Raw genomic sequence first — 24,775 nt, 5'->3', positions numbered from 1 at the left:
TTTTTTCTGTTAAAATTACACTTTTTGTTATTGTTAAAATTACACTTTTTTCTGTTAAAATTACACTTTTCTCCGCTAAAATTACACTTTTTTCAGTTAAAATTATACTTTTCTCCATTAAAATCACACTTTTTTCTGTTAAAATTACACTTTTCTCCATTAAAATTACACTTTTTTTTGTTAAAATTATACTTTTTTATGCTAGAATAACACTTTTTTCGACTAAAATTACCCTTTTTCTGCTAAAATTACACTTTTTGTTGTTGTTAGAATTACACCTTTTTCTGTTAAAATCACACTTTCCTCCATTAAAATTACACTTTTTTCTGTTAAAATTATACTTTTTTTTGCTAGAATAATACTTTTTTCGGCTAAAATTACACTTTTAGTTGTTAGAATTACACTTTTTTCTGTTAAAATTACACTTTTTTTTGCTAGAATAACATTGTTTTCGGCTAAAATTACACTTGTTGTTGTTAGAATTACACTTTTTTCTGTTAAAATTGTACTTTTTTTTGCTAGAATAACACTTTTTTCGGCTAAAATTACATTTTTTGTTGTTAGAATTACACTTTTTGTTGTTAGAATTACACTATTTTCTGTTAGAATTACACTTAGCTCTATTGGACTAATGTTACACTCTCATTGGACTTGGTCATATTCTCATATTCTCATTGGACTAATGTTACACTCTCATTGGACTTGGTCATATTCTCATATTCTCATTGGACTAATGTTACATTCTCAATGGACTAAAATTACATTCTTAGTGGACTGAAATTATACTTTTCTGGACTAAAATTACATTCTCCTTGACTAAAAATAACAATCTCATTGGACTGAAATTACACTTACCTGGACTAAAATAACACTTTTTGTCATTAGAATAACACTCGTAAAATGCTAAATTACAATAACTTGTGATAAAATGACAAAAATTCAAAATATTATTCGTTAAAATCACTCGAAAAAAATTGAAGTTAAACTTGTAAAACGCTAAATTCTCGAAAATATTTCTTAAAATTACACTTTTTGCTGTTAGAATTACACTCGTAAAATCTTAAAATGTCGAAAACTTATCTCGAAAAAAAAAAAAACGAAACAGTCGAAAACTTCTCTCGAAAAAAAAAAAACGAAAAAAATACCGAAACAGGAAAAATGTTAACAAAATTTTCATAAACTTTGAAGTATAAGACAAAATATGGTGTTAATTGTGTATGATAATGAATTAGTGAGTGTATTATTAAAACTAGAGAGAGAAGTGAATTAATTAGTGTTAAGTGTGTTTTTTGCTTTCAATCTCAACCTTCCACCATGCATGATCCAAGGGTTGTGGGAGGGACTTATGGACTAAAAAAAAAAAAGGGACTTAGAAGAACTTTGCTCTATATATATATATATATATATATATATATATATAGAGAGAGAGAGAGAGAGGAGTTCAAATGAGTCCACCTAAAATGGTGAGTCCACTAAGTCCTAATCCTAGCCATTGATCAACTAAGATGGATGGTTGAGATTTTAAAATTTTAAGATGAAAACTTTAATGTTTTATAAATGAAACTTTAATTTACGAGTGAAACTTTAATGCTAAAAATTGAAACTTTAATTTTTTTAAACAATTTTTAATATAAAAATTTCAATTTATTTAAATTTACTGATTTTCAAATATAACTTTAATGTTTTACGAGTGAAACTTTAATGCTAAAAATTAAAACTTTAATTTTTTAAACAATTTTTAATATAAAAATTTCAATTTATTTAAATTTACTGATTTTCAAATATAACTTTAATGTTTTACGAGTGAAACTTTAATGCTAAAAATTGAAACTTTAATTTTTTTAAACAATTTTTAATTTAAAAATTGAATTTATTTAATTTTACTGATTTTTAAATATAACTTTAATGTTTTACGAGTGAAACTTTAATGCTAAAAATTGGAACTTTAATTTTTTTTTTCCAATTTTTAATATAAAAATTTGAATTTATTTAATTTTATTATTTTATAAATGAAACTTTAATGTTTTACGATTGTAACTTTAGTCATAATTTTTGAAACTCTTATTTTTTTGGGAGGGTAACTTTATACTAATTTAAATTTATGTAATTTAAGTCTTTGGCGAGTATAATAATTAGTCCATATCTAACTTTTGTCCATCTAAGCGTAACTTTAGTCATAATTTTTGAAATTTTATTTTTTTAGGTTTGTAACTTTATACTAATTTGAATTTATGTAATTTAAGTCTTTGGCGAGTATAATTAGACCATCAAAGCGTAACTTTAGTCCATATACACGTAACTTTAATGCTTGTGAGTCAAAACTTTAATGACTAAAGTCGAAACTTTAATGGAATCCTTTTATATATAGGTAACAACCCACCACCAACGGCCAACAAGACCACCACCCGACCCACCCCGACCACCAACGTCCACCCGACACCACGACCTCTTTGCAGCCACCACGACGACAGCCTCACACCACCACAACAAACACTCCTTACTCAGATTAGAAAAAAAAAAAAAAGACAAAGGAGAAGGCAGAGAGGCGGCAAAGAACCGACCACCACCACGACAGCCCCACACCACCACAAGATGAGATTAGAAAACTTCAGACCTGAAATTTTAATAAAAAAAAAAAAAAAAAAGGAGGAAGTGCGGGTGGTGACGAGGGAGGCAGAAGAAGATGGGAGGGTGGCGTAGCAAGGAGGCAGAAGAGGAGGAAGTGGTGGCTGCGGCCTGACCCACCAACCGCCACCACGAGGTCACCACCACAATACGGCCTACAAAAACCCACCAACAACAAATCTGAAAAAAAAAATGGGAAGAAAGGGGTGGCTGCGGCCGAGAGGAAGGACGTGGTGGCTGCGGTTTGGGCGAGGCGGCAGAGTGTTTGTTGTGGCGGCTTCAGTTTGGGCGAGGGAGGCAGGAGGAGCCTAGGATGGTGGTCGTGGTTTCTGGGGCGTCGGGTTGGGAGATGGGGCGGAGAGAGAAAGGGAGGAAGAAGGGAAAGGGAGGAAGAGAGAGAAGTAGGAGGAAGTGAAATGAAAACAATTAGGGTTTGTGTGTTTTATATAGGGCTTTTATTTTTAGATTCAATCTTAGCCCTTAATTTTGTTCTAATCTAATGGTTTAGATTAGGACTCATGGGACTCACCTATTCTAAGGGACTCACTTGATCCCATTTCTATATATATATATATATATATATATATATATATATATATATATATATATATATATATATATATAGAGAGAGAGAAAATTGTTGATTACTGACCTTTTATAAACCACTTTTTTTTGAAAATTACTGACCTTATATAATTTTTTTTGAAAATTACATCCAAAATATTACTTTTCTTCTAAAATTGCACCAACTTGAGGTTTTCGGTGAATTTTGATGATGTTTTTATGATGTTTGAGGTGATTAATTGGTTTGTGTTAAGGAGAGGTAAGAAATCTGGGTAAGTAGGCTCTCAAATAATAAATGGTACATCATAAAAACATCATCAAAATTCACCAAAAACCTCAAGTTGGTGCAATTTTAGAAGAAAAGTAATATTTTGGATGTAATTTTCAAAAAAAATTATATAAGGCTGTAATTTTCAAAAAGTGGTTTATAAAAGGCTGTAATCAACAATTTTCTCATATATATATATATATATATATATATATATATATACATAGAGTGAGCATCCCATGAGTCTAGCATCTTAGATGAGTCTAGCATATCAATAAGGACCATTGGATCAAAAAGATCCAACAGCCCTCACTCTTCCACGTCACCCCCTATCAATCTGCAAAATTATAAAATTAAACACTGCCTTTTTCACGTCTCATTATTGTCATAAATTTTATCTCTCTACAAGTATTCTCTCCCCCTCTCTCTCTAAACACCAGTCATCAATTATTCAACAAAAAAACAGACGATCTATTCCTTGAACCGCCTCTTTTTCCAAAAAACTTTAAAAATCAAACGAAATTTTCATTAAAATCAAGCGAAGATCTTCAAAAAAGTCTAGTTAAGATTATATTAGATCGGTTTATCGCATAAAGAAGAGGTATAAATCGCTCTCAATTTTCGTTATATTTTACAAAAATTTCGTTGTGATTTTTGTTATTTCAGGTTGTTGTTGTTGTTGTTGATGATGATGATGATAATTGTTATTGTTTTTGTGGTTGTTGTTGATTATATTGATGATATGAAGAAATTATTAATTGATTTAGGTTAATGTTTTGCTCGAACTGAGTAATTGATTTTTCGCCAAAAAATTAGGTTTAATTTGCATGTTGCTTTTGTTATTCTTGAATTATATAAATAAACTGTCAATTGATTATATAATCACTTTTTTGAACATAGAAATTGAGAAATTAATTCTAGTTTTTGTTTTCCTAGTTATTAAATTCTGTGATATTTTATGTTCTAGTTTTCGCCTAAAAATTAGGGTTAACGATTTATAAAAGCTGAGTAATTAATGCACGCTTTTGTGTTTGCGTGGTATTGATTACTGTAATAGTGTTACTGTAATATTACTATTGCATGACAGAACTGTAACGATTTCATAAAATACTAAACTCTTGTTACTGTAATAGCGTTTCTGTAACATTACTACTGCATGACAAAAACTGAACTTGAAATACTGTTATAACATTGTATATTTGATGTTATTGGTTTTTTCTCATTAAATTTGATGGTATAACAATTGTCATAAACTCACAAATAATGTTACTGTAATATTGTTGTTGTAATATTGTTACTGTAAAATTATCAATAATGATGGACCACAAGCTTCGCATAAGTTTTAGTTATTAATGGTCGAATATTTTGTTTTGAATGTCAGAATATTTGAAGAAGAAGGATTGAGAAATCAACCAATAATGATGGACCTCTTCTTTATGCCAAAAATGTGCTTTCCTTGCTTCTTGCTTCCGTCTTGCTTCACGGTGATTTGGGCCTGTTTTATCAACTTGTACCGGGCCTAATTTGTGCTTTGCGAATTTACGATTTAATCATATAATAATGTGTGATATTATGAATTGTTAAATCATGTTATAATATCATTTTTGTAGCGTTCGTTATCGATTCTATGTATTCATAGTATTTGTCAAAACTTTAGGGTTTTGACATTGTGAAATTCATAACTGGATTTGTTTTCATGAAAATTGGGGCTAAACTCTGACGATTAAATTAGCTTTTGTAAAATTTGCGGCAAATTTTATTGTAATATTGTTACTGTAATAACATTGTTACTGTAATATTGTTATTGTAGTATTGTTACTGTAACAATGTTACCGTAATATTGTTACTACGTGATATAATGTAGTTAGTATTGAGGAATGGTCAATAATTATTATTGAACTAAACTTGAATTATTGTTAAAACATTGTATATTTGATATGATGTGATTTAACTCAATTAAATTTGATGGTATAACATTATACTCATAAATAATGTTCATTACTAATGATGGACCACCTGCTTTTGCATATGTTTTATTATTATTAAATTTTCATGAAAATTTAATTTCATGAAAATTGGGGTAAATTGGGGTAAATTTGGGGATTAAATTTTCATAAGATATTTGACGCATGTTACAGTATCATTGTTACAGTAACATTGTTACAGTAACATTGACACTGTAACATTGTTACTGTAACATTATTACTACACAAGATAATGCAGTTATTATTGAGCAAAGGTCAATATTTTTTTAATCGAACTTGCAATATTATTATAACATTATATATTGGATGTTGTAACATCATAAAATAATATTGTGTGCTTTTGTCCAATTAAATTTAATGGTATAGCATTGTTATAAACTCAAAAGAGTGATGTTGAACACTAATAATGGTCAAATGCTGTTTTAAATTTCAGGAAATTCGAAGAAGAAAGTTTGATTAAGCAACACAAAAAGTCGAGTTGCGCAAAAAGATGGTACATACAAACAAAGAGTAAGACACCGACATGAAGATATACGTGAAGATGACAACGTTATTGAAGTTGAAATGCTAGTATAGACTTTTAACATTGTTGTGAGATTTTGGCGTGGGATTATGATGTAAACTTTAACATTGGTGTTTTGTGATATTATGTAACAGGTTAACCTTGCCTTTTGTCATTGAAATGAATTCAAGTTGAAACTTAAATATTATTACAGTATTACTTTCATGAATCAATTATGTTACAATAACAGAAATATTGTAGTAGCGTCACTGTAATGATGTTACAGTAATACTAATACAATAATAATTAAAGACTAATCTCTACCTTCACATTTTTAAATTAATTTATACACTCTGTTATATAGTAGATGAACAAGATATTATTACTCTATCATTGTTCTCGTGTTACTGTAATGATTTCTTACAGTAATCGTGTTACTGTAACATTGATCTCCCTTTGATGAAGTAAATTAAAAGATGTTACAGTAACATTATCACTTTAAAGTAGCAGGATGAGGATTAGTTGTATAAGTGTTAATGTACCGAACTAAATAATATTTCTCTTAATATTGTCCAATGTTACCTTGATAAATAAATTATGCAACAACAAAAATGTTACTATAATAATAATCAGCCTTGCTTATGAAAAATAAATACATGAATGAAAGTCGTTATTGTATTACAAACGAAACATTAAAAGCTCGTAAACTCCATTATGTTGAACCTCTTTGTAGCGTCGATGTAAACTTTTGAATGGTGGTCCGCAAAAAATCGCTTATGAAAAGAAGAAAAAATCACTCGAAAATGTTCGGAGGTCTTGATCATTAACAGAGGATGACCGATGATTATGAGCCTCATCGAATTCACTAATATTACAGCCCCTTCTTCGGTATAAATATGATATAACAGTCAATTCTTGGTAAATTGATTCACCTCTGAGCATGAAAAACATTGACAACGATTAATATAAAACTATATTGCTATTATTATGAAAGACTCAGATTACAAGAATAACAATGTTATTATTATCAGTAAATATTGAAAAACAAGTTATGTTTTTCTTGTTATGGAGACCTAGTATTATCGTAACAATGTGACAATAAAATATCAACATCGTATGACATTGATGAAATAAAAAGAAAATCGCCAAACAAAAAAAAACTCAGATGCAAAGGAGTAACAAAATTATCTGTACACATATTCTTACGATCCATACAAAATTATCTGTACACAAAATTATAATGAAACAACTTCATCAAAAGAAGGTGCTAAATATAACATTATACAATTATAAAGATATTAGAACACAATTTCACTGTTACTGTAACACACTCACACAATAACACTGTATTACAATTATTTCAAGTTCAGCTTTGGTCTGCAATTTTAATGTTATAGTAACTTATTTATTAAGAATAACATGCGTCGATTATTTTACGAAACCTAATATAATTCCTACAGTTATCACAATTTTCATGAAAACAAATCCATTTATAAATTTTACTATGTCATAATCCTAATTTTTTGACAAACATTAAAAACACATATAGTAGACCGTAAACAATGTGAAGATGGTGTTATAACACGAAACATCAATTAAAAGTCAACAAAAATGGAATTAGAATCATGCTCTAGTTAACCACGAGATCTAGAAAATTAAATATTCAATTTAATCAACCACAAAAATTTTATTATCAATCTTAAATTTCTTTTTTCGTTTGCATTCTAATTAAAGATCCAACACACATCAATTAAAAGTCAACAAATCTGGAATTAAAATCGAATCATAATAGTGGCGTAAAATACTATGTTCATGAACTCTAAAACACACGAAAACTAGGGTTTAACATCCAGGTGTTTACTTGAGATGAAAAATCGTTGAGAAAATAAAAAATACATAGGAAAATCAAGAGGAAACTAAACATGAAGAAATAGTGAAGATGATTCACCTGAAGGATAAGCTAAATGTTTGAGATCCGAAAATCAATTGATGAATGAAATCAGAAATTAATGTCGTTGCTTGAATTAAATTAGTGATAAGCGAAAATTTAAATAGGAGGAAAAAAATCATCGTTAAAAGCGTAAATCGACATCAATTTAACTGAAAGATAAAGGATCAATGAAATTACCTGCGCGCATGTTGATGTCTCGTAGAATCGCATCTATAGTAGCAACGATAAATCAGAAAACACATGGAAAAAAGGAATCGAATAAGCGGAGGAAATTGGAAATCAAATTGAAAATCAAAATTAAGTTGAATAAATTGAATCGTATGACAGGAGTTGATTGAATTCTTGAATTAATTGATTCCAGAATTGAAAATTAAAATTAGGTTTGTATATTTGGGATATTTGTTTTACAGGAGAACGAAGATAGGGAAAAGAGGGGAATTCGTAGAGAGAGAATAAATAAAGAGAGAGAAAGTGATATTGAATTATGAGGATAGAAGCGTGAAACTGAGGTTTATGTAGGTTAGTTTTAATTTCTGAGATTTAATCTCAGCCGTTGATTAGGAGTAGATCTAATGGATGAGATTAAAATGCTAGACTCACCTAAGATACCTAGACTCACTTGATGCAATTTCTATATACATATATATATATACATATATACATATAGAGATTGAATCATGTGAGGCACCCTTCTTAGGGTGAGGCGGCTGGACCCATCTCCACCATCCGATCAAAAACAAATGAATGCACCAGATTGTGCCACGTCCCACTAATTAAAATCTCAAGTATGTTGCTCATTTCCCGTCGTTTTATATCATTTATTCAACTCTCCTTCCACTCTCCTCTTTCTCTCTCTTTGTCATTTATCTCCAGTCTTCAGCTTCTTCAATTTTGTGCTTTCCATCACCATTTTCGTCGCATTTCGATCATCTTCAATGCCTGCAACGATTCCGTTCTTCACTACTATCAACATCTTCAACAATTTCGAAACACTTGGATTGTTTTCCTCGAATTCTTTGAATTCAACAAAAGCTCGACGTCGATCGATGAATGAAGATGGAGAAGAGCGATTAATAACCATAATGAAGATGAAGAAGAGCACGGTGGACCCATGCTCTAACCCGGTGGAATATGGACGCGTGTTTCCGGGTCGGATTCTCAGGCTCGGCAAACAGAGTTTGGACATCCTTGAGGGAAAAATGGGTTCGAATTTTCCGAGTTTTCATTTGAGAGGTCAATTCGGGTTGGTTGAAGGAGGAGATGGAGTGCTTGTGGATTGGGCTTGAAGGGTATTTTGGAGAATTGTTAAGGATGGACTCAATGTCTTTGAAGGAGACAGAGAGTTTGGGTGAAATGGAAGAAAACGATGTCGTTTTTTGGTGAAAATGGTCGTTGGAGAATCTTGGGGATTTCGAAGAGTTCTTCACCCATTCTACCCACATTTGTTTCTTCTTCATTTTTTTTAGGAGAGATTAGTTTTGTGATAATTATAAGTTTGTAAAGTAGTATATAAAGAGTTGAAGGTCATTGATACAGTGGGCGCTCCAATAATTTGATCAAATAATTTCTACCATACTAATTACGGAGGATAAATTCTTGTTTTAGACCGTTGTATGAAATATTAATTATAAAATGGAATTAGCTCCATAAACTGAGTAAGAAGATGATTTCGATATATTTTCAAATAATAATGACTCATAGAACGGTCAGTTTGAGTGATATTTTATTAAAAAAATTATCGGTAATAAAGATAAGATAATGAATGAATAATGTCTATATAGATTAGGTAAAACTCGAAATCATCTACGTTACATATATTGATAATAGAAGCTCATGTAGGAATTGAACCTACATCCTTTGTGCAATTGCACAAATGCTCTACCAATTGAGCTAATGAGCTAGTTTAGTAGAAACTGAATATTCCACCAACACACTACAGTTGATGTAATGGCCACAATATAAGTTAATAAGTCACCACTTCACCTGAGTATTCGAGTCATATGTTTCTCATGTTATTCCAAAGAGCATGTAGTGTTATTCCAGTAACTTATGATGACCAAGTTTCACAAAACAAGCCCTAAGATTCACTAAATAAAGTATGAGATTCACAAAAATAAGGTCTGAGATTCACCAAATAAGGAAAAGAGCAAAAAAACGTGATTTTAACCACTTATGATGACCAAGTTTCACAAAACAACCTCTAAGATTCATGAACAAGGTTAAAGAGATTCACAAAACAAAGTCCGAGATTCACCTAATAAAGAAAAGAGCAAAATAGGTTATTTTAACCAATTATGATGATCAAGTTTCACAAAACAAGACTTAAGATTCACTGAATAAGATATGAGATTCACAAAATAAGGTCTGAGATTCACCAAATAAGGAAAAGAGCAAAAAAACGTGATTTTAACCACTTATGATGACCAAGTTTCACAAAACAACCTCTAATATTCACTTAACAAGGTCTGAGATTCACAAAACAAAGTCTGAGATTCACCTAATAAAGAAAAGAGCAAAATAGGTGATTTTAACCACTTATGATGATCAAGTTTCACAAAACAAGCCTTAAGATTCACTAAATAAGGTATGAGATTCACAAAATAAGGACTGAGATTCACAAAATAAGGCAAAGAACAAAATAGGTGATTTTAACCACTTATAATGACCAAGTTTCACAAAACAAGCTCTCAGATTCACTGAACAAGGTCTGAGATTCACAAAATAAGGTCTGAGATTCACCTAATAAAGAAAAGATGCCTGTTAGCCTGTAATAAATTGGCAAGATGCCTGTTAGCCTGTTAGCCAAATGAATGAACCATATCTCTCCAACCCAATTCAAACTCATCAATGAACTCCATATTATAAAGCCGATAGAACTCAGCCTTCCACTCATTATATTGGTCTCCGAGAATAGCATTAAACCAGGAAGGGAACTTTGCCACAATCAGCCAGATGCACAATGCATGTTTTGTTGTCGGCAATTCCATGGTCACTGCCTCTTTAAGGCACATATTTTGATCAGTCAATATTGTTTGTGGAGCCTTTCCATTCATAATACCTAGAAATGCCTGTGATATAACCAGATCAGCTCAAGCGAAACAGGAAAGCATTTGCACGTAATGACGTAATTATATCACTTGGCGAGATTAGTACATGTGAGAGCATGATGATATCTCAAACTACCCACTATGAGGCATTTGCCAAAATCACTGCTTTTTTAAAGAAAGAGAGCGGGTTTAAAGTTGAAAGGAGATAGTTAAGTGTAATGAATTGGGTTGGAGAGATATGGTTCATTCAGATTTATAAAATATTTGGGCCAAAATTTCAGCCCAATTTGGACTCCGCGCTAACAGTCCATTCTAAGTCTAATGAAGGAATTTGGTGAGTCCGGCCGCCTCGCCATAATGAGGTGCCTCACCGGATCCGGCCTCTATACATATATATATATATATATAGGGTCGGGGTCAGGTGCGAACTAAAGTACAGTGCGAACCGTACGAACTGACCTATTAAAGTCATTCTCAAACTCTCTTTTTTATTTCTCTGCCAAACTAAAACAATTCAACACCAAACCACCACAAACACTCTACTTCCATCGCCTCTCACACTTCCACCGTCGGCCGCTACTTCCACCGCCGGCCGCCATGTCCACCGCCGCTTCTACCACCCAAGAACAGATTTCAGTCTATTATAGAAGAAAGGTGAGCTTCAATTCTTATTTTAATCTCTGAAAATTGATATTTAGGTATGAATTCTAATTAAAAATTAGGTTTATAAAAATTGATCATTATAAATTTTATTTTTTTAATCGTTTTTGGGTTATAATTTGGCCTGATCGTGGCCTTGGAGATGTATGTTGTGGTGTATTGTGGTGACGGGTGATGTCCCCGTCGCGGTCTGAGGTGGTCGTTTATGTCACCAGTGATGTCGCTGATGTGGGTTCAAGTGGTTGTCGGGGCTGATGGCGGGGTCGGGGCTTGTTGTGGGGTTAGTCCAGGGAAGTAGATGTGGCGGTGGTAGTGTTGGTGGTTGTGATGGCCAGTTTGGTGGTCGTAGTTTATCTTTTGATCGTGGATACACGAAATACCAGTCCGGATACACGTGGTATTACTACTGGATACACAAATCGATTTGTGTATATAGTAGTAATACCATGTGTATCTTTTAAGCAATAGATAATCAAAAGTTTAGTCTTAGTAAGCTATCAGTGTAATCATGCATGCAAATGACATAACAAATTATGCACGCACAAGGAATCCTTGTTTATCCGGAAAAACAGCAACACACCTTGTCTACACCTTGTCTGATACTTCAAAGGTGAGATTATTCTCTTTCAGTATGAGATTTGTATAATTGAAAAGGAGAAGGCTAAGAATCAAATCCAAACCACAGACCGTTGAAGGAACCACGTTTTACTCGGGATATAAGAATACGACATCGTTTGGACTGTTGGTGTTTAAGGTACAGAATTTGGTTATACTTGGAAGTGATGGGAAGACGGATTATGAGAATCAGAAGAGTGAAGTAGTGTATGAGATGCAGGTGAAGGCGTGAAGCGGCGGTGTTATGAGAATCAGAAGACTGTTGGTGTTTAAGGTACAGAATTTGGTTATATTTGGTTATACAACATCGTAACTCTTCTAGATACACTCTTTTTTGGAAAGGAGTATATATCCCTCCAGAATGTATTGTTTAGTAGAATAGCCCTCTAATTTGCATGCCCCTCTCAATGCAACTATTGATACGGTCATATTCTGTACCTCTCTATGTTGTTAATCTGCACTTGTTGAGAATCTTTACTTATGCTGTATTTGTCTGATTCCATTGGGCTTTGTTGCTCAAATTTGACATGCCCCATCACATGGGGCTACCATGACTTTGTAACTAGAGATAATAGTAGGGCATCTGTACTTTGAGTCTTTCATATTGTAGACTGCCTGCATTTCATGAAGTACTTCTAATTCTTGACAAATGAGCTATATGTTACTTGGACTCATTTAGTATGATACGACGTGGATGTGTTGCAAGTGTCGTCCGACTCTTTTTTATGAATTACCATGTTTTGGCTTAAATTATGGTATCTAAGTCTGATACATGTCCGGGTGTCGTGTTGGACACGGGTAGTCGGGTATGGGAAGTAATAAGAAAAGCTGGAGCTATAGCAAGGGAAAAGTGGACAAATCTTGCTGCTTGTTTTTACTATTTACCATTGGATGGGTATCTTTAGATGCTTGCTCAACAATGTAGTAACTTTAATTATGTTTCCACTTGAGTGCTATCGGCTATACTATTGGACTTTTAATGGGCTAGTCATATAATCCCACATTGTAAGCATATTCTTACATATATCTTCACTTGGCAGGATTCTGGGACATGTATGATCCAGAGGGCTACTCTTTGTGGTTCTGTGACTACAAGTACAATGATGAGAACACAGTCTCATTTGTGACCATGAACAAAGTAGGCGGGTTCTTGCAGAGGATGGATCTGGCCCGCAAATATGCTTTTGGGAAGATGCTGATTATTGGTTCTGCGCCATTCAAGGTGAAGGGGCTCTGGCTTTTCCGTGGGACTGAGATTCCCCAGTTTGTGATGGATGAATGCTATGACATGGAGCTGTATGAGTGGACCAAGGTGGACATTAATGACGAAGTTCAGAAGGAGCGTGTCAACCAAATGATCGAGGATTGCGAGCCCTTTGAGGGTGAAGAGTTGGTTGATGCCAAGTGTTTCAAGTGATTCAGTTGTTTTTCCATAGCCCGATATCAAGAAACAGTTGCACAACTGGGTGGTCTAAGATTCAAATTGGTTTACCCTGTTCTATCAAAATATTCGAAAATGACTTTAGTAAGCATTTTTGTTATCTAATCTGTTTTATGACGATTTTTATCCTTTTTTTTTTTAATGTCAGTTTTGCCTGCGGGGAAGAAACATTTTCATGTAGTGGTTACAAATTCCAGAGAGTGAACTTTTAAATGAGAAATTTGTAATGTTGTTGATCCCTTTCCCCGTGATGTGGAATTTATTTATCTAAGCAGTCAGATCTTAATTTTATCGTAAAGTGTATGGTTGATGACTAAATGTACGTGTCCATATACTTGGCTGGATATGACCGCTCCGCTTTTATACTCGGGACACAGGTACGTGAGTCAAACTGTATCATACTCTTCGATGACTTGATTGAAGTACATTCAAATTGGGAGATCTCTCTTGATCTAGATGCAAAAATACTTGCAATGATTGTTTTATCTAGAGGGATTGTAATAAAAGTTACGGGTTGCTTTATTACGCATGGGGTGAATCTGAATCTGAGCTTGCAGTGGTTGGCAAGTAAACTAAATGAATATGTTACGTGTCCATAGCCGTTGCTAGAATGGTCCTATTTAGATGACCGGACGCATATTTGGACACGAACTTGGTTTCATTTGGACACGAACTTAGTGAAACCGACTCAATACTTTGAACGACTTATTTGAAGTACATTGAAACCAGATCTGTCCTGATCTGGATGAAATGAACTTGGAATAACCCGACCGTGACCCTGAACTGTGTCCAAATGCGGATAATTGTATGTAATTGGAATCAAGAGGGTTAATCAATGCTTGAGTTTGAGGATGGATTGGAAAACTTATTTGAGACTGAAGCATGAGTTCGAGGTTAATTTCTTGTTGTCAAAATACAGTTTTTGCGGTAAACTGATTGTTATAGTGTAAGCTGAGAGGTCAGCTGTGTCTATATAATGAAGTAAGATATAGAGATGAGAAATGTTGCATAAAGCAGTGTGTCACGGCACAAGGGCCATTCTGCCGAAAATTGAGTATTAATCCCCTTTTTGCATGTTAATGATAATGAGTGGTTTTATATTTTGATAAAACATCGATCTATGAAACAAAAGCAGAAGGGAACAACGTCCATGGCAATTGAAGGCAGAAACAACTAGTAAAGAACATGGTAATTTTTCGGCTAATAGTCGACTGACAAGTATAATACGCATTATATTTAACATACAATCCTTGTCTGTCCACAACAAAAGTTATTATCTCCGGTAAGCCATTTACTCAAATCGGCCGCTATATAAATAATAATACATGAGCAATAATTAATCTGTTTTTTCTGTGCGTTTAATATCAAATTTTCAGCACAATTGATCTTATTTTCAATATAACTCCAGACTGCAAAGAAGAGAATTGTCGTCATTACATGCTTGTAGATGATGCAGTGTCTACATTCGGTATCAAGAAAACCTGCTCAACTGCAAATACAAAGGTTGTTGTGGTAAGATCCGTATTGAATATGTACTCTGTTTACAAGTGACCCAGAATGACCCGATATGCACACACTTAAAACAGACACGAATGTCCTCTTTTGGATAGGTCTGTATTTGTGTATTCTATCATCAACAGTAAACATCGTTGTGTGCCCGATACTTGTAGTTTTGAGTTAGAGTTTACCTGAGATTGAGAAACTTTTTGTCAGGATTAGAGAATGCACTGCTATGCTGTATCATGCTTTGATCCATAATGTGATCTCTGTCCACAAAACCATGGAAATGATGGAATGCACTCAAATCTTGGTTCGGATTTACTTGTTGAAGCGCCTCGACTTCAGATATCTTCTAGTTTAATTAGGATGTCTAATATGAGATTCAGGCTCAAATGAAACCACAAAATAACAAGTGTACTGTAAATATTGATGCATATACACATATACCTTTCCTTTGAGAAATACATTTTCATGTTCCAGCTCAATCTCCTGTTATCATAAAAACATCGAATGGTTCAGAGCTCAGATAAGATCTGTTAAAAATTACAGAGTATTTTATACTCAAGTTTTTGTCGAAAACGTAAGATAACTTTCGGTATTGGTCGTGAACTCGTGATTACAGTGATACTGCAACCTGCATTCCTGCAATGTAGTATATACTTTATCCATGATATTAAAGATTGTTTACAATGTTAATCTTGATCACTGAAACCGTAAATGATGCTTACAACCTATCAAAATATGGCTGCAACTTCATAAAATGCATTAGACCACTGTCCGAACAGTGTTAGGAATTGACATGTTGGAATAACATTTATCGTGTTAAGGTATAGAACTTGATTTTAAACGAAAACTATACTGGTGGTCGTTTTCATAAAATAGCCGAGTCTGTCTCTTCACTGTCTTGAGCACCCACTCGGCCACTCATATCAAATACTGTGTTTCTAACCGGTCTGAGTAATGAGTTTTTAAAGGCAATAGGAAAAACTGACCCTTTTCTGCAAGAACTCAATGTCAGCAAGGAGTAATTCATGCTGCACCCACCAGATTAATGCCAAGTTATTGTCAGTAGAATATTAGATTGGAAGTGGCAATTGCAGAAGTTGATTACCTGAACTATAAATATGGGAAATGTTACCTTCTTAGATCTAATTCTTGAGATGCCTCTTTCAAGCCTAGTCTCCACTTGCTTCAGTTCTTTTACACTTAAGCTTCCCAAGCATTCACCCATCAGATTCCTGACGCAAAGCACAAATGCACAAGGTGAAGTAATTGCATGAAGAACTCAACATCGTAACCTTGCTAGATACACTCTTTTACCTTGTTAGATACACATCTCCGCCAAGTCAGGTACAATTCTCTAGATTGCTAGATACATGTCTTTACCTTGCTAGATACACTCTTTTAACTTGTTAGATACGCATCTCCGCCAAGTCAGATACACTTCTTTAAATTGCTAGATACACAAGTTAGTACTTCCATATACACATGATATAACTACTAGATACACATGTATCCCGTAGTAATACCATGTGTATCCGGGCCGATATTATGTGTATCTAGGTGCTATTTTGTGTATCCACCTCCGCCACCACCACCACTGCCCTACCACTGCCACAATACTAGCCTCCCTGGACAGCCTCAATCCACCGCCACCACTGGCCCCACCACCACCGCCACTACTACCACTACCTAGAGAATGGTAAAAGAACTGAAGAAAACAAATCGAAACAAACTGAGAACAGTAAAAGAACTGAAGAAAAATAAAGGCAACTCTTTTGAAAATAGCAAGAACAGAAGTGATAATCAATCAGATCAATAATTAAGTACATTTACGCCTTCCTTGATTGAGCCCGGACAAATAATACAGTAACAAAATTTACACATACTGTTTATATATACTAACCATATATACTATCAAAGCACCATACTGAGGTTGTCCATTGGAATATCCAGACAACCAGTAAAATCACAAGCTGGCAAATCTTTGAACCAATCGTTTAGATCATCAGGCGCGCCGTTCTCATTTTGTGCAATTGAATCAAAATCAATAGCCTCCTCAGAGTTAATAAAAGTATCTTTTAAATCATTAAAAGATGATGGCAGCCACACATTCCCATCCCTCTCGTTTCCAGAAACTTGCTGCTGAATTGAACTAGATAATAACCGAGTGGCAGAAGATTTTTGCTTTGTTTTAGCTTTTAGTTTCTCTTCAATCTTCAAGCCCCCAACTAACTGGTTTTTACGCATGCTATCAGTCATTAGAGCCCCCTTCTTGTTATCTCTATGGCTCTCATTTGACTTACCCTTTGCTCCTTCAATAAGAGAGCCACCATGAGTTGCTGCAACATCAAAGGCAGATAAACTCTCTGTGTATGTGTATCCATAGCAGTATACTCGTGTACCTAAGGGTACTACTCTGTGTATCCACAAACCACCACCCACTAATAGCACACCACCACAGTCTGCAACCCACGCCAGAGACATCGCCGCAACTCTGTACGGCACCGACGTCAATAGAGAACATCATGAAACACCACTCCGTCACTATCACCACACCCAACCCGAACTCATCATCTCCATCCATCAGCAGGACCTTCGTTGGCATGCTATTAACATTTCCCTGCCGTCGATGGAACTCGACAACACCATTAAATCAACATCTCGCGCCCTTCTCTATCCACGAAACCACCACTCCTCGCTCCATCCACCAACAGTACCTCATCGTTCGACCTCCACATTCACCGGCACCATTATAAACTGCACTTACGCAAAATCTTCCTTTAATCTCAATTTTCTTTTCAACTTTTTAATTAGATTAATAGATTTATTAATATAGGAGTAGAAATGAAGAATATACAAAAATTAATCACTGAAAAGACAACGAGATATGTGCTGACGGCGAGGAGCTGTTGGATCTCCGACGACTTTGCAGTGGGGGAGGGTAAGGGATTCAGAAGAGGGAGAAAAGGGGAATAAGAAAGAGGAAACTTTGAATTCCTGCCAAACACCGGTACAAGATCCGAAAATCAGACGGGCGCAAGGTTGATGCCAGTCTAACTCGGAGCTCCAGTGCCGGCGAAGTTTGTTGGATGTGATACTTGGGAGTAGCGTTGGGTTGTGATTTGTGATTGATGGTGGGTGTGTTTAATGTCGGGACTTGGGTTTATTTTAATTTTTGACCACAGATTTACTTCTTCTTTTTTTAAATCTAGTGGTCCTTATTTAGTTCGTAAGTTCGCACCGAACTTTAGGTTCGCACAGGATCCTATTTTTATATATATATATATATATATATATATATATATATATATATATATATATATATATATATATAGAGAGGAGTTCTAATGAGTCCTCCTTTCCAATTGAGTCCATAAATCCTTCTAAGGGCCATTGGATGGACTCATTGGATGGATGAGATGAACTTGATTAAGGGCTATTAAAAAGAAAAGGAAAAAAATGTGGACGGTTGGATTGAGATGGGTGGTTGAGATTGAAAATTACCAAAAAAATTTACCAATAATCAAATTTCTATACACTAATTAATTTTTCTTTCTCTCTCTAGCCCCTAATTAATCAGTTTTGAGTTTCAGATTTAAGAAGTGTAAATGTAATGTTGTATGAGTTTTACAAGTGTAAATATGATGTTTTACGAGTGTATGAGTTTTACAAGTGTAAATGTGATGTTTTATGAGTGTAAATGTAACATTTTTAAGAGTGTAAATTTGATTTTTTGTGACGGAAATTTTGAATTTATATAATTTTAACATTTTACAAGTGTAAATGTGGAGTTTTACGAGTGTAAATGTAACATTTTAAGAGTGTAAATTTGATTTTTTTTGTGACGGAAATTTTGAATTTATATAATTTTAACATTTTACAAGTGTAAATGTGGAGTTTTACGAGTGTAAATGTAACATTTTAAGAGTGTAAATTTGATTTTTTTGTGACGGAAATTTTGAATTTATATAATTTTAACATTTTACAAGTGTAAATGTGGAGTTTTACGAGTGTAAATGTAACATTTTAAGAGTGTAAATTTGATTTTTTTGTGACGGAAATTTTGAATTTATATAATTTTAACATTTTACAAGTGTAAATGTGAAGTTTTACGAGTGTAAATGTAACATTTTAGGAGTGTAAATTTGATTTTTTGTGACGGAAATTTTGAATTTATATAATTTTAACATTTTACAAGTGTAAATGTGAAGTTTTACGAGTGTAAATGTAACATTTTAAGAGTGTAAATTTGATTTTTTTGTGACGGAAATTTTGAATTTATATAATTTTAACATTTTACAAGTGTAAATGTGGAGTTTTACGAGTGTAAATGTAACATTTTAAGAGTGTAAATTTGATTTTTTGTGACGGAAATTTTGAATTTATATAATTTTAACATTTTACAAGTGTAAATGTGGAGTTTTACGAGTGTAAATGTAACATTTTAAGAGTGTAAATTTGATTTTTTTGTGACGGAAATTTTGAATTTATATAATTTTAACATTTTACAAGTGTAAATGTGAAGTTTTACGAGTGTAAATGTAACATTTTAGGAGTGTAAATTTGATTTTTTGTGACGGAAATTTTGAATTTATATAATTTTAACATTTTACAAGTGTAAATGTGAAGTTTTACGAGTGTAAATGTAACATTTTAATAGTGTAAATTTGATTTTTTTGTGACTGAAATTTTGAATTTATATAATTTTAACATTTTACAAGTGTAAATGTGGAGTTTTACGAGTGTAAATGTAACATTTTAAGAGTGTAAATTTGATTTTTTTGTGACGGAAATTTTGAATTTATATAATTTTAACATTTTACAAGTGTAAATATGGAGTTTTACGAGTGTAAATGTAACATTTTAAGAGTGTAAATTTGATTTTTTTGTGACGGAAATTTTGAATTTATATAATTTTAACATTTTACAAGTGTAAATGTGGAGTTTTACGAGTGTAAATGTAACATTTTAAGAGTGTAAATTTGATTTTTTGTGACGGAAATTTTGAATTTATATAATTTTAACATTTTACAAGTGTAAATGTGAAGTTTTACGAGTGTAAATGTAACATTTTAAGAGTGTAAATTTGATTTTTTGTGACGGAAATTTTGAATTTATATAATTTTAACATTTTACAAGTGTAAATGTGAAGTTTTACGAGTGTAAATGTAACATTTTAAGAGTGTAAATTTGATTTTTTTGTGACGGAAATTTTTAATTTATATAATTTTAACATTTTACAAGTGTAAATGTGAAGTTTTACGAGTGTAAATGTAACATTTTAAGAGTGTAAATTTGATTTTTTGTGACGGAAATTTTGAATTTATATAATTTTAACATTTTACAAGTGTAAATGTGAAGTTTTACGAGTGTAAATGTTGTATTTTAAGTGTAAATTTGAAGGTTTAAGAGTGTAACTTTGGTCTTTTAATTGTGGCTTTGGTCCTTTATAAGTGTAACTTTTGTCCTTTACGAGTAAAACTTTAGTCCGACTACCAAAAAACACCACCACCGTCGTCCTTCACCACCAACTCATATCCACACAAAATATGAGTGCGAATCTATATAATTTTAACAAGTGTAAATGTACAGGCATACAAGTGTAAATGTAAAGAAATATGAGTGTAAATGTAAAAAGTATAAGTGTAAATGTAAAGAAATACGAGTATAAATCTGAATAATGCATGTAAATGTGAAAAAATATGGGTGTAAATGTGAAGAAATATGAGTGTAAATGTAAAGAATTGTAAGTATAAATCTGAAAAATGCATGTAAATGTTAAAAAATATGAGTGTAATTGTAAAGAAATAAGTGTAAATTTAAAGAAAAACTAGTGTAACTGTAAAATAACTCAAAAAAATAAATAGATCTGAAATCACCCACAATAACAAATGAAAAAAAGAAAAAAAAAAAAGAAAAAGTAAGAACAACAACAAGAAGACGTGTGGTGTATTACTTCTAACAAAAAGTAATAACAACAACAAGAAGACGTGTGGTGTAAAAAAAGAAATAGAAAAGAATAAAACATACACAAAAGCCAAACACAAAAGCCGTATTACTTCTAAGGAGTTCTAACCAAACACAAAAACCAAACACAAAAGCATACATCTACAAACAGCATAGGCATAAAAAAATTGACAACACCCGTATTTCTTTCTAAATTCAGATTGACAACACCACCATGAATTTTTTAAATTCCGATCTGGAATGTGCGGCTGTTGGTGTTGCTGTGGGTGGTGGTTGAAGGAGGCGGTGGTGGTGTGTTGGAAAAGCAGGGGAAGGTGATGGTTGTGGTGGTTGTGCGTGGTGTCGGGTTGGTTCTGGTGGGGTAGTGTCGGAGGTGCGTGAGGGTGGCGGTGGGAGTGTGTGGCTCAGATCTGCGTGGTGGATGTCGGAGGTGTGTGAGGGTGGCCGGAGGTGCGTGAGATGAGAGTTTTTTTTGGGGAGTAGGTCGCGTGTGGTGTTTTTGGGTGGTTTGTGGTGGTGAGAAGGGTTGTCGGGTGGTGGTGATGTTGTTTTCGGGTGGTGGCAGGTGAGCAGCGGATGGCGGCAGGCGGATCTGGTGGTTCTTATTGGCGACGGTGTTGGAGAAGACGTGGGGTGTGGTTGGTGGTTGAGTGGTGGCCGTGGTAGTCGGGTGGTGGTGTGGCTGCGAGTTGATGGTGTCGGCAGTAGTCGGGTTTGGGCGGTGGTGGGTGAGTGAGGAAGAGAAGGGTGTTTTTTTGGGGGGTGGGTTGTTGTTGCGGCTGGGGTTATGTGGCGGTGGAGGTGGTCGTGGGGTCGGGTAGGTGAGGAAGAGGGGGAAATATTTTTTGAATTATTTGGTTTTTGAATTTTGTTGAATTTTTGAGAGGATTTGAATTTTTTTGGTTTTTAGAGAGATGAGGGGGAGGATAATTGTGAGATGAGAGAGAAGTGAGTGGAAAAAGAAGGGTTTTATAGTGAAATTAGGGCTTGATTAGTGATAGTAGTGAGGGAAAGTGATTAATTAGGATTGATCCCCTAATTTTAGCACTAATCCCTCCCTTTTCCCCTTCAATCTCAACCCTCCATCCTATCTTTTCAATGGCTCCTAAGAGGACTTAGGGACTCAATGCTTTGGGGTGGACTCACTTGATCCTTCCTATATATATATATATATATATATATATATATATATATATATATATATATATATATATATATATATATATATATATATATATATATATATATACTAGGTTTGGTGTCCTTCCCGGCTACCTCTATTTACCGTTAAATTTTATTTCAAGGAAATAAACTATATTGGAGTTGTCTAACTCACACGTTTAATATCTGTAATATATTTTTCTACAACATATCTTGTAATTATGATGAAATGTAAAATTTATTTACAAATTATGAGACACGTTCACTACTCCGCTATTAATATTATTACTTTCACGACATTCTTTCTTAATATCATTACGTCCACTACTCCCGTGGTTACTATTGTTTCTTTTACTAATTCCTCTTTTTTTTTTCTGTTAAATTCATTATTGCCGTTAATTTTATCCGGCCTATATTTAAATAAATAAAATATTTTCTTGAGTCAATTGGTTATTTAATTGTTCATACTTTTTCTCATTGTTACCACTGTTATTTTCACTACATTCGTAGTTACTTTCACTACTCCCACTATCATTATTATAACTGTCACTACTCCCACATTAATACTGTTAGTTTGATTAATCTCGTTGCTGCTACTATTACTTTTACTATATATATTTAATTTAATGTATAATTCTATGATGATACTAATTAATTCCATAAGTGGGGCATGTTAATTTTAAGGAAAATCACTATATTCTTGTGTTTTATAAATTTAATTACTTTAATTTAATGCAGTTTCCATAAATATTCTTCATCAAGGCATGTTTATATTATACTTTTAACCAAAACTATATAATATTTACATTGAGATCCCTTTATCAGGTCTATCACACGGTGGTATCGATTTAAAACTATATAGTATATTTAATTTGTATAAATTTCTTTAATTACATTGAAGTCCCTTGGTTTCTGGAATTAATATATAATATATATATATATATATATATATATATATATATATATATATATAGATATATATATATATATATATATATATATATATATATATATATATATATAGAGAGAAGGGTTCTTATAAGGCCACTACATCTAATAAGTCCCTAAGTCCTTATAAGGGCCTTTGGATGGAAGGGATAGAGGGATGAGATTACATCTCATTCAAGGGTCACAAATGAACCTCCCTAATCTCCCTCCCTAATTGTGTATACCTCCACCTAATTTTGTACAACTCTTCCACCATTCTAATCTCCCAACTCACTTCCTCATTCACTCATCCTCTCTCATTTCTCACATTCACTCTTTCTCTCTCATTTTCTTCCCACCCTCTCTAAACAAAAAAAAACCCAAACTAATACAAAAAAAACCCAAACAAAAAAAAAAACAAAAAAAAACCAAAAACCCAGCCGACACCACCATCCCTTCTTCCCTTCCCACCTCCCTCCCTCCATCAACCAACAACAACAACGCCAACAACCAGCAACAACAACACCACCACCGACATCAACACCGTCACCCATGCCGCCACCCACCACCAAAAACCACCACGACCTCCTTCTGCCGCCTCCCTCTTTTTCCTTCTCTCAGATCTGCAAGCTGTGGACAGCGGGCCGCCCACGGGGGCGCTTGGTGAAGGGGCTCGAAAACAAGCGTTTGCATTTTGTAAGGAGTCGCCACCAATTTTTATGGGAAATTGGAACCGTTCGAGTACCTCGTGTCATGTCAAGACACAAAGTAGTGACATGAACACTAAGCAATCGTTACCCTTAGCATTCTATGTCTAGAATGACTCTCGTGGATGCCAATGAACACGGGTGCTCACGGAGATCTGGAGTAAGGGGTGAGGGTACGTATTAGGAAGCTCTTTTGATCGAACACCTAATCCCGCCCGCCTTGATAGCGGCCTCTACTAATGATTAGGGAAGTTATTTATACTTGATATATCGTCGGCTATATGCATGCAATGCAACATCCATAGATTAATCCTAGCATATGAGAATTAACTAAGTCGGTTGACAATTAATTAGCAAACAATTGATGTCGAAGTTGGATTTAATATTCAATTACATGTGAAAACATACAAGCAATGAAAGAGATACAATAATTATAAATTACAATAACGAAAATTACAATAATTACATCGGATATGCGATTTATGTCGAAAACACCTTTAAAACGGATAATTTGATAAAAAGGAATAAAAGAATAAAACACGACAGATCAGAAGGTGATAATACGAATATTAGTTGATTAATACGTAAACTAATTAAACTATGTCAAGGCGTAAAAGGAGTTCGTGGACAGAATTCACTGAACAAAGCGCAAAAGTAACATCTGCGCCCTTTGGAAGAGGCGCGGCGATTCAGCTTTGCGTCTGTTTCAAGGGTGAGTTCTGGCCGGCGGAAGTTTAATCGCAAAACCGTTAATGTTAATTGGTAAATTAATGGATTGATTAAAATTATTTACTCGGATGAAAGTTATTAATGAATTATTTACATATGAATAAGGTCGTGAAAACAGTAAAA

General features: G+C 33.6%; 1 protein-coding gene and 1 long non-coding RNA gene across 7 annotated transcripts; one reads left to right on the top strand and one right to left on the bottom strand.

Annotated features, from left to right (window-relative positions):
• The first annotated feature begins 11,436 nt into the window (after positions 1–11,436).
• Positions 11,437–13,897, top strand: LOC141642215 (uncharacterized). 3 transcript variants are annotated; one of them, XR_012543221.1, is made up of 3 exons: positions 11,437–11,596; positions 12,288–12,491; positions 13,258–13,897. It is a non-coding gene; the product is annotated as an uncharacterized LOC141642215 (long non-coding RNA). The 3 variants fall into 3 exon arrangements; XR_012543220.1 differs by having other exon boundaries at positions 11,439–11,596; positions 12,233–12,491; XR_012543222.1 differs by lacking the exon at positions 11,437–11,596 and adding an exon at positions 12,152–12,212.
• A 973-nt stretch (positions 13,898–14,870) lies between these two features.
• On the bottom strand, positions 14,871–18,301 carry LOC141642218 (agamous-like MADS-box protein AGL11). 4 transcript variants are annotated; one of them, XM_074450935.1, is made up of 6 exons: positions 17,065–18,301; positions 16,297–16,396; positions 16,151–16,192; positions 15,606–15,647; positions 15,347–15,510; positions 14,871–15,147 (listed from the first exon to the last, which is right to left on the bottom strand). In XM_074450935.1, exons 2-6 carry the CDS (start codon positions 16,387–16,389, stop codon positions 15,144–15,146), a joined length of 345 nt encoding a protein of 114 aa, XP_074307036.1. In that variant the 5' UTR covers positions 16,390–16,396; positions 17,065–18,301; the 3' UTR covers positions 14,871–15,143. The 4 variants fall into 4 exon arrangements, with proteins under 4 accessions (XP_074307036.1, XP_074307038.1, XP_074307035.1 ...); XM_074450937.1 differs by having other exon boundaries at positions 15,347–15,507; positions 17,065–18,297; XM_074450934.1 differs by lacking the exon at positions 17,065–18,301 and adding an exon at positions 16,479–16,869.
• Positions 18,302–24,775: the final 6,474 nt, after the last annotated feature.

This window comes from Silene latifolia, chromosome 2, assembly GCF_048544455.1.
Source record: "Silene latifolia isolate original U9 population chromosome 2, ASM4854445v1, whole genome shotgun sequence".
NCBI lineage: Eukaryota > Viridiplantae > Streptophyta > Magnoliopsida > Caryophyllales > Caryophyllaceae > Silene > Silene latifolia.
The sequence above is the reverse complement of the archived record's forward strand: the minus strand, read 5'-3'. Positions and strand labels throughout refer to the sequence as shown.

Coding starts and splice junctions, on each gene's coding strand:
- LOC141642218 (XM_074450935.1), bottom strand. CDS start 16,389: ATGGGTGAATGCTTGGGAAGCTTAAGTGTAAAAGAACTGAAGCAAGTG. Junction 15,648..16,150: donor TTGAGTTCTTGCAGAAAAGG/GTCAGTTTTTCC, acceptor TTATGATAACAG/GAGATTGAGCTGGAACATGA. Junction 15,511..15,605: donor ATGTATTTCTCAAAGGAAAG/GTATATGTGTAT, acceptor TAATTAAACTAG/AAGATATCTGAAGTCGAGGC.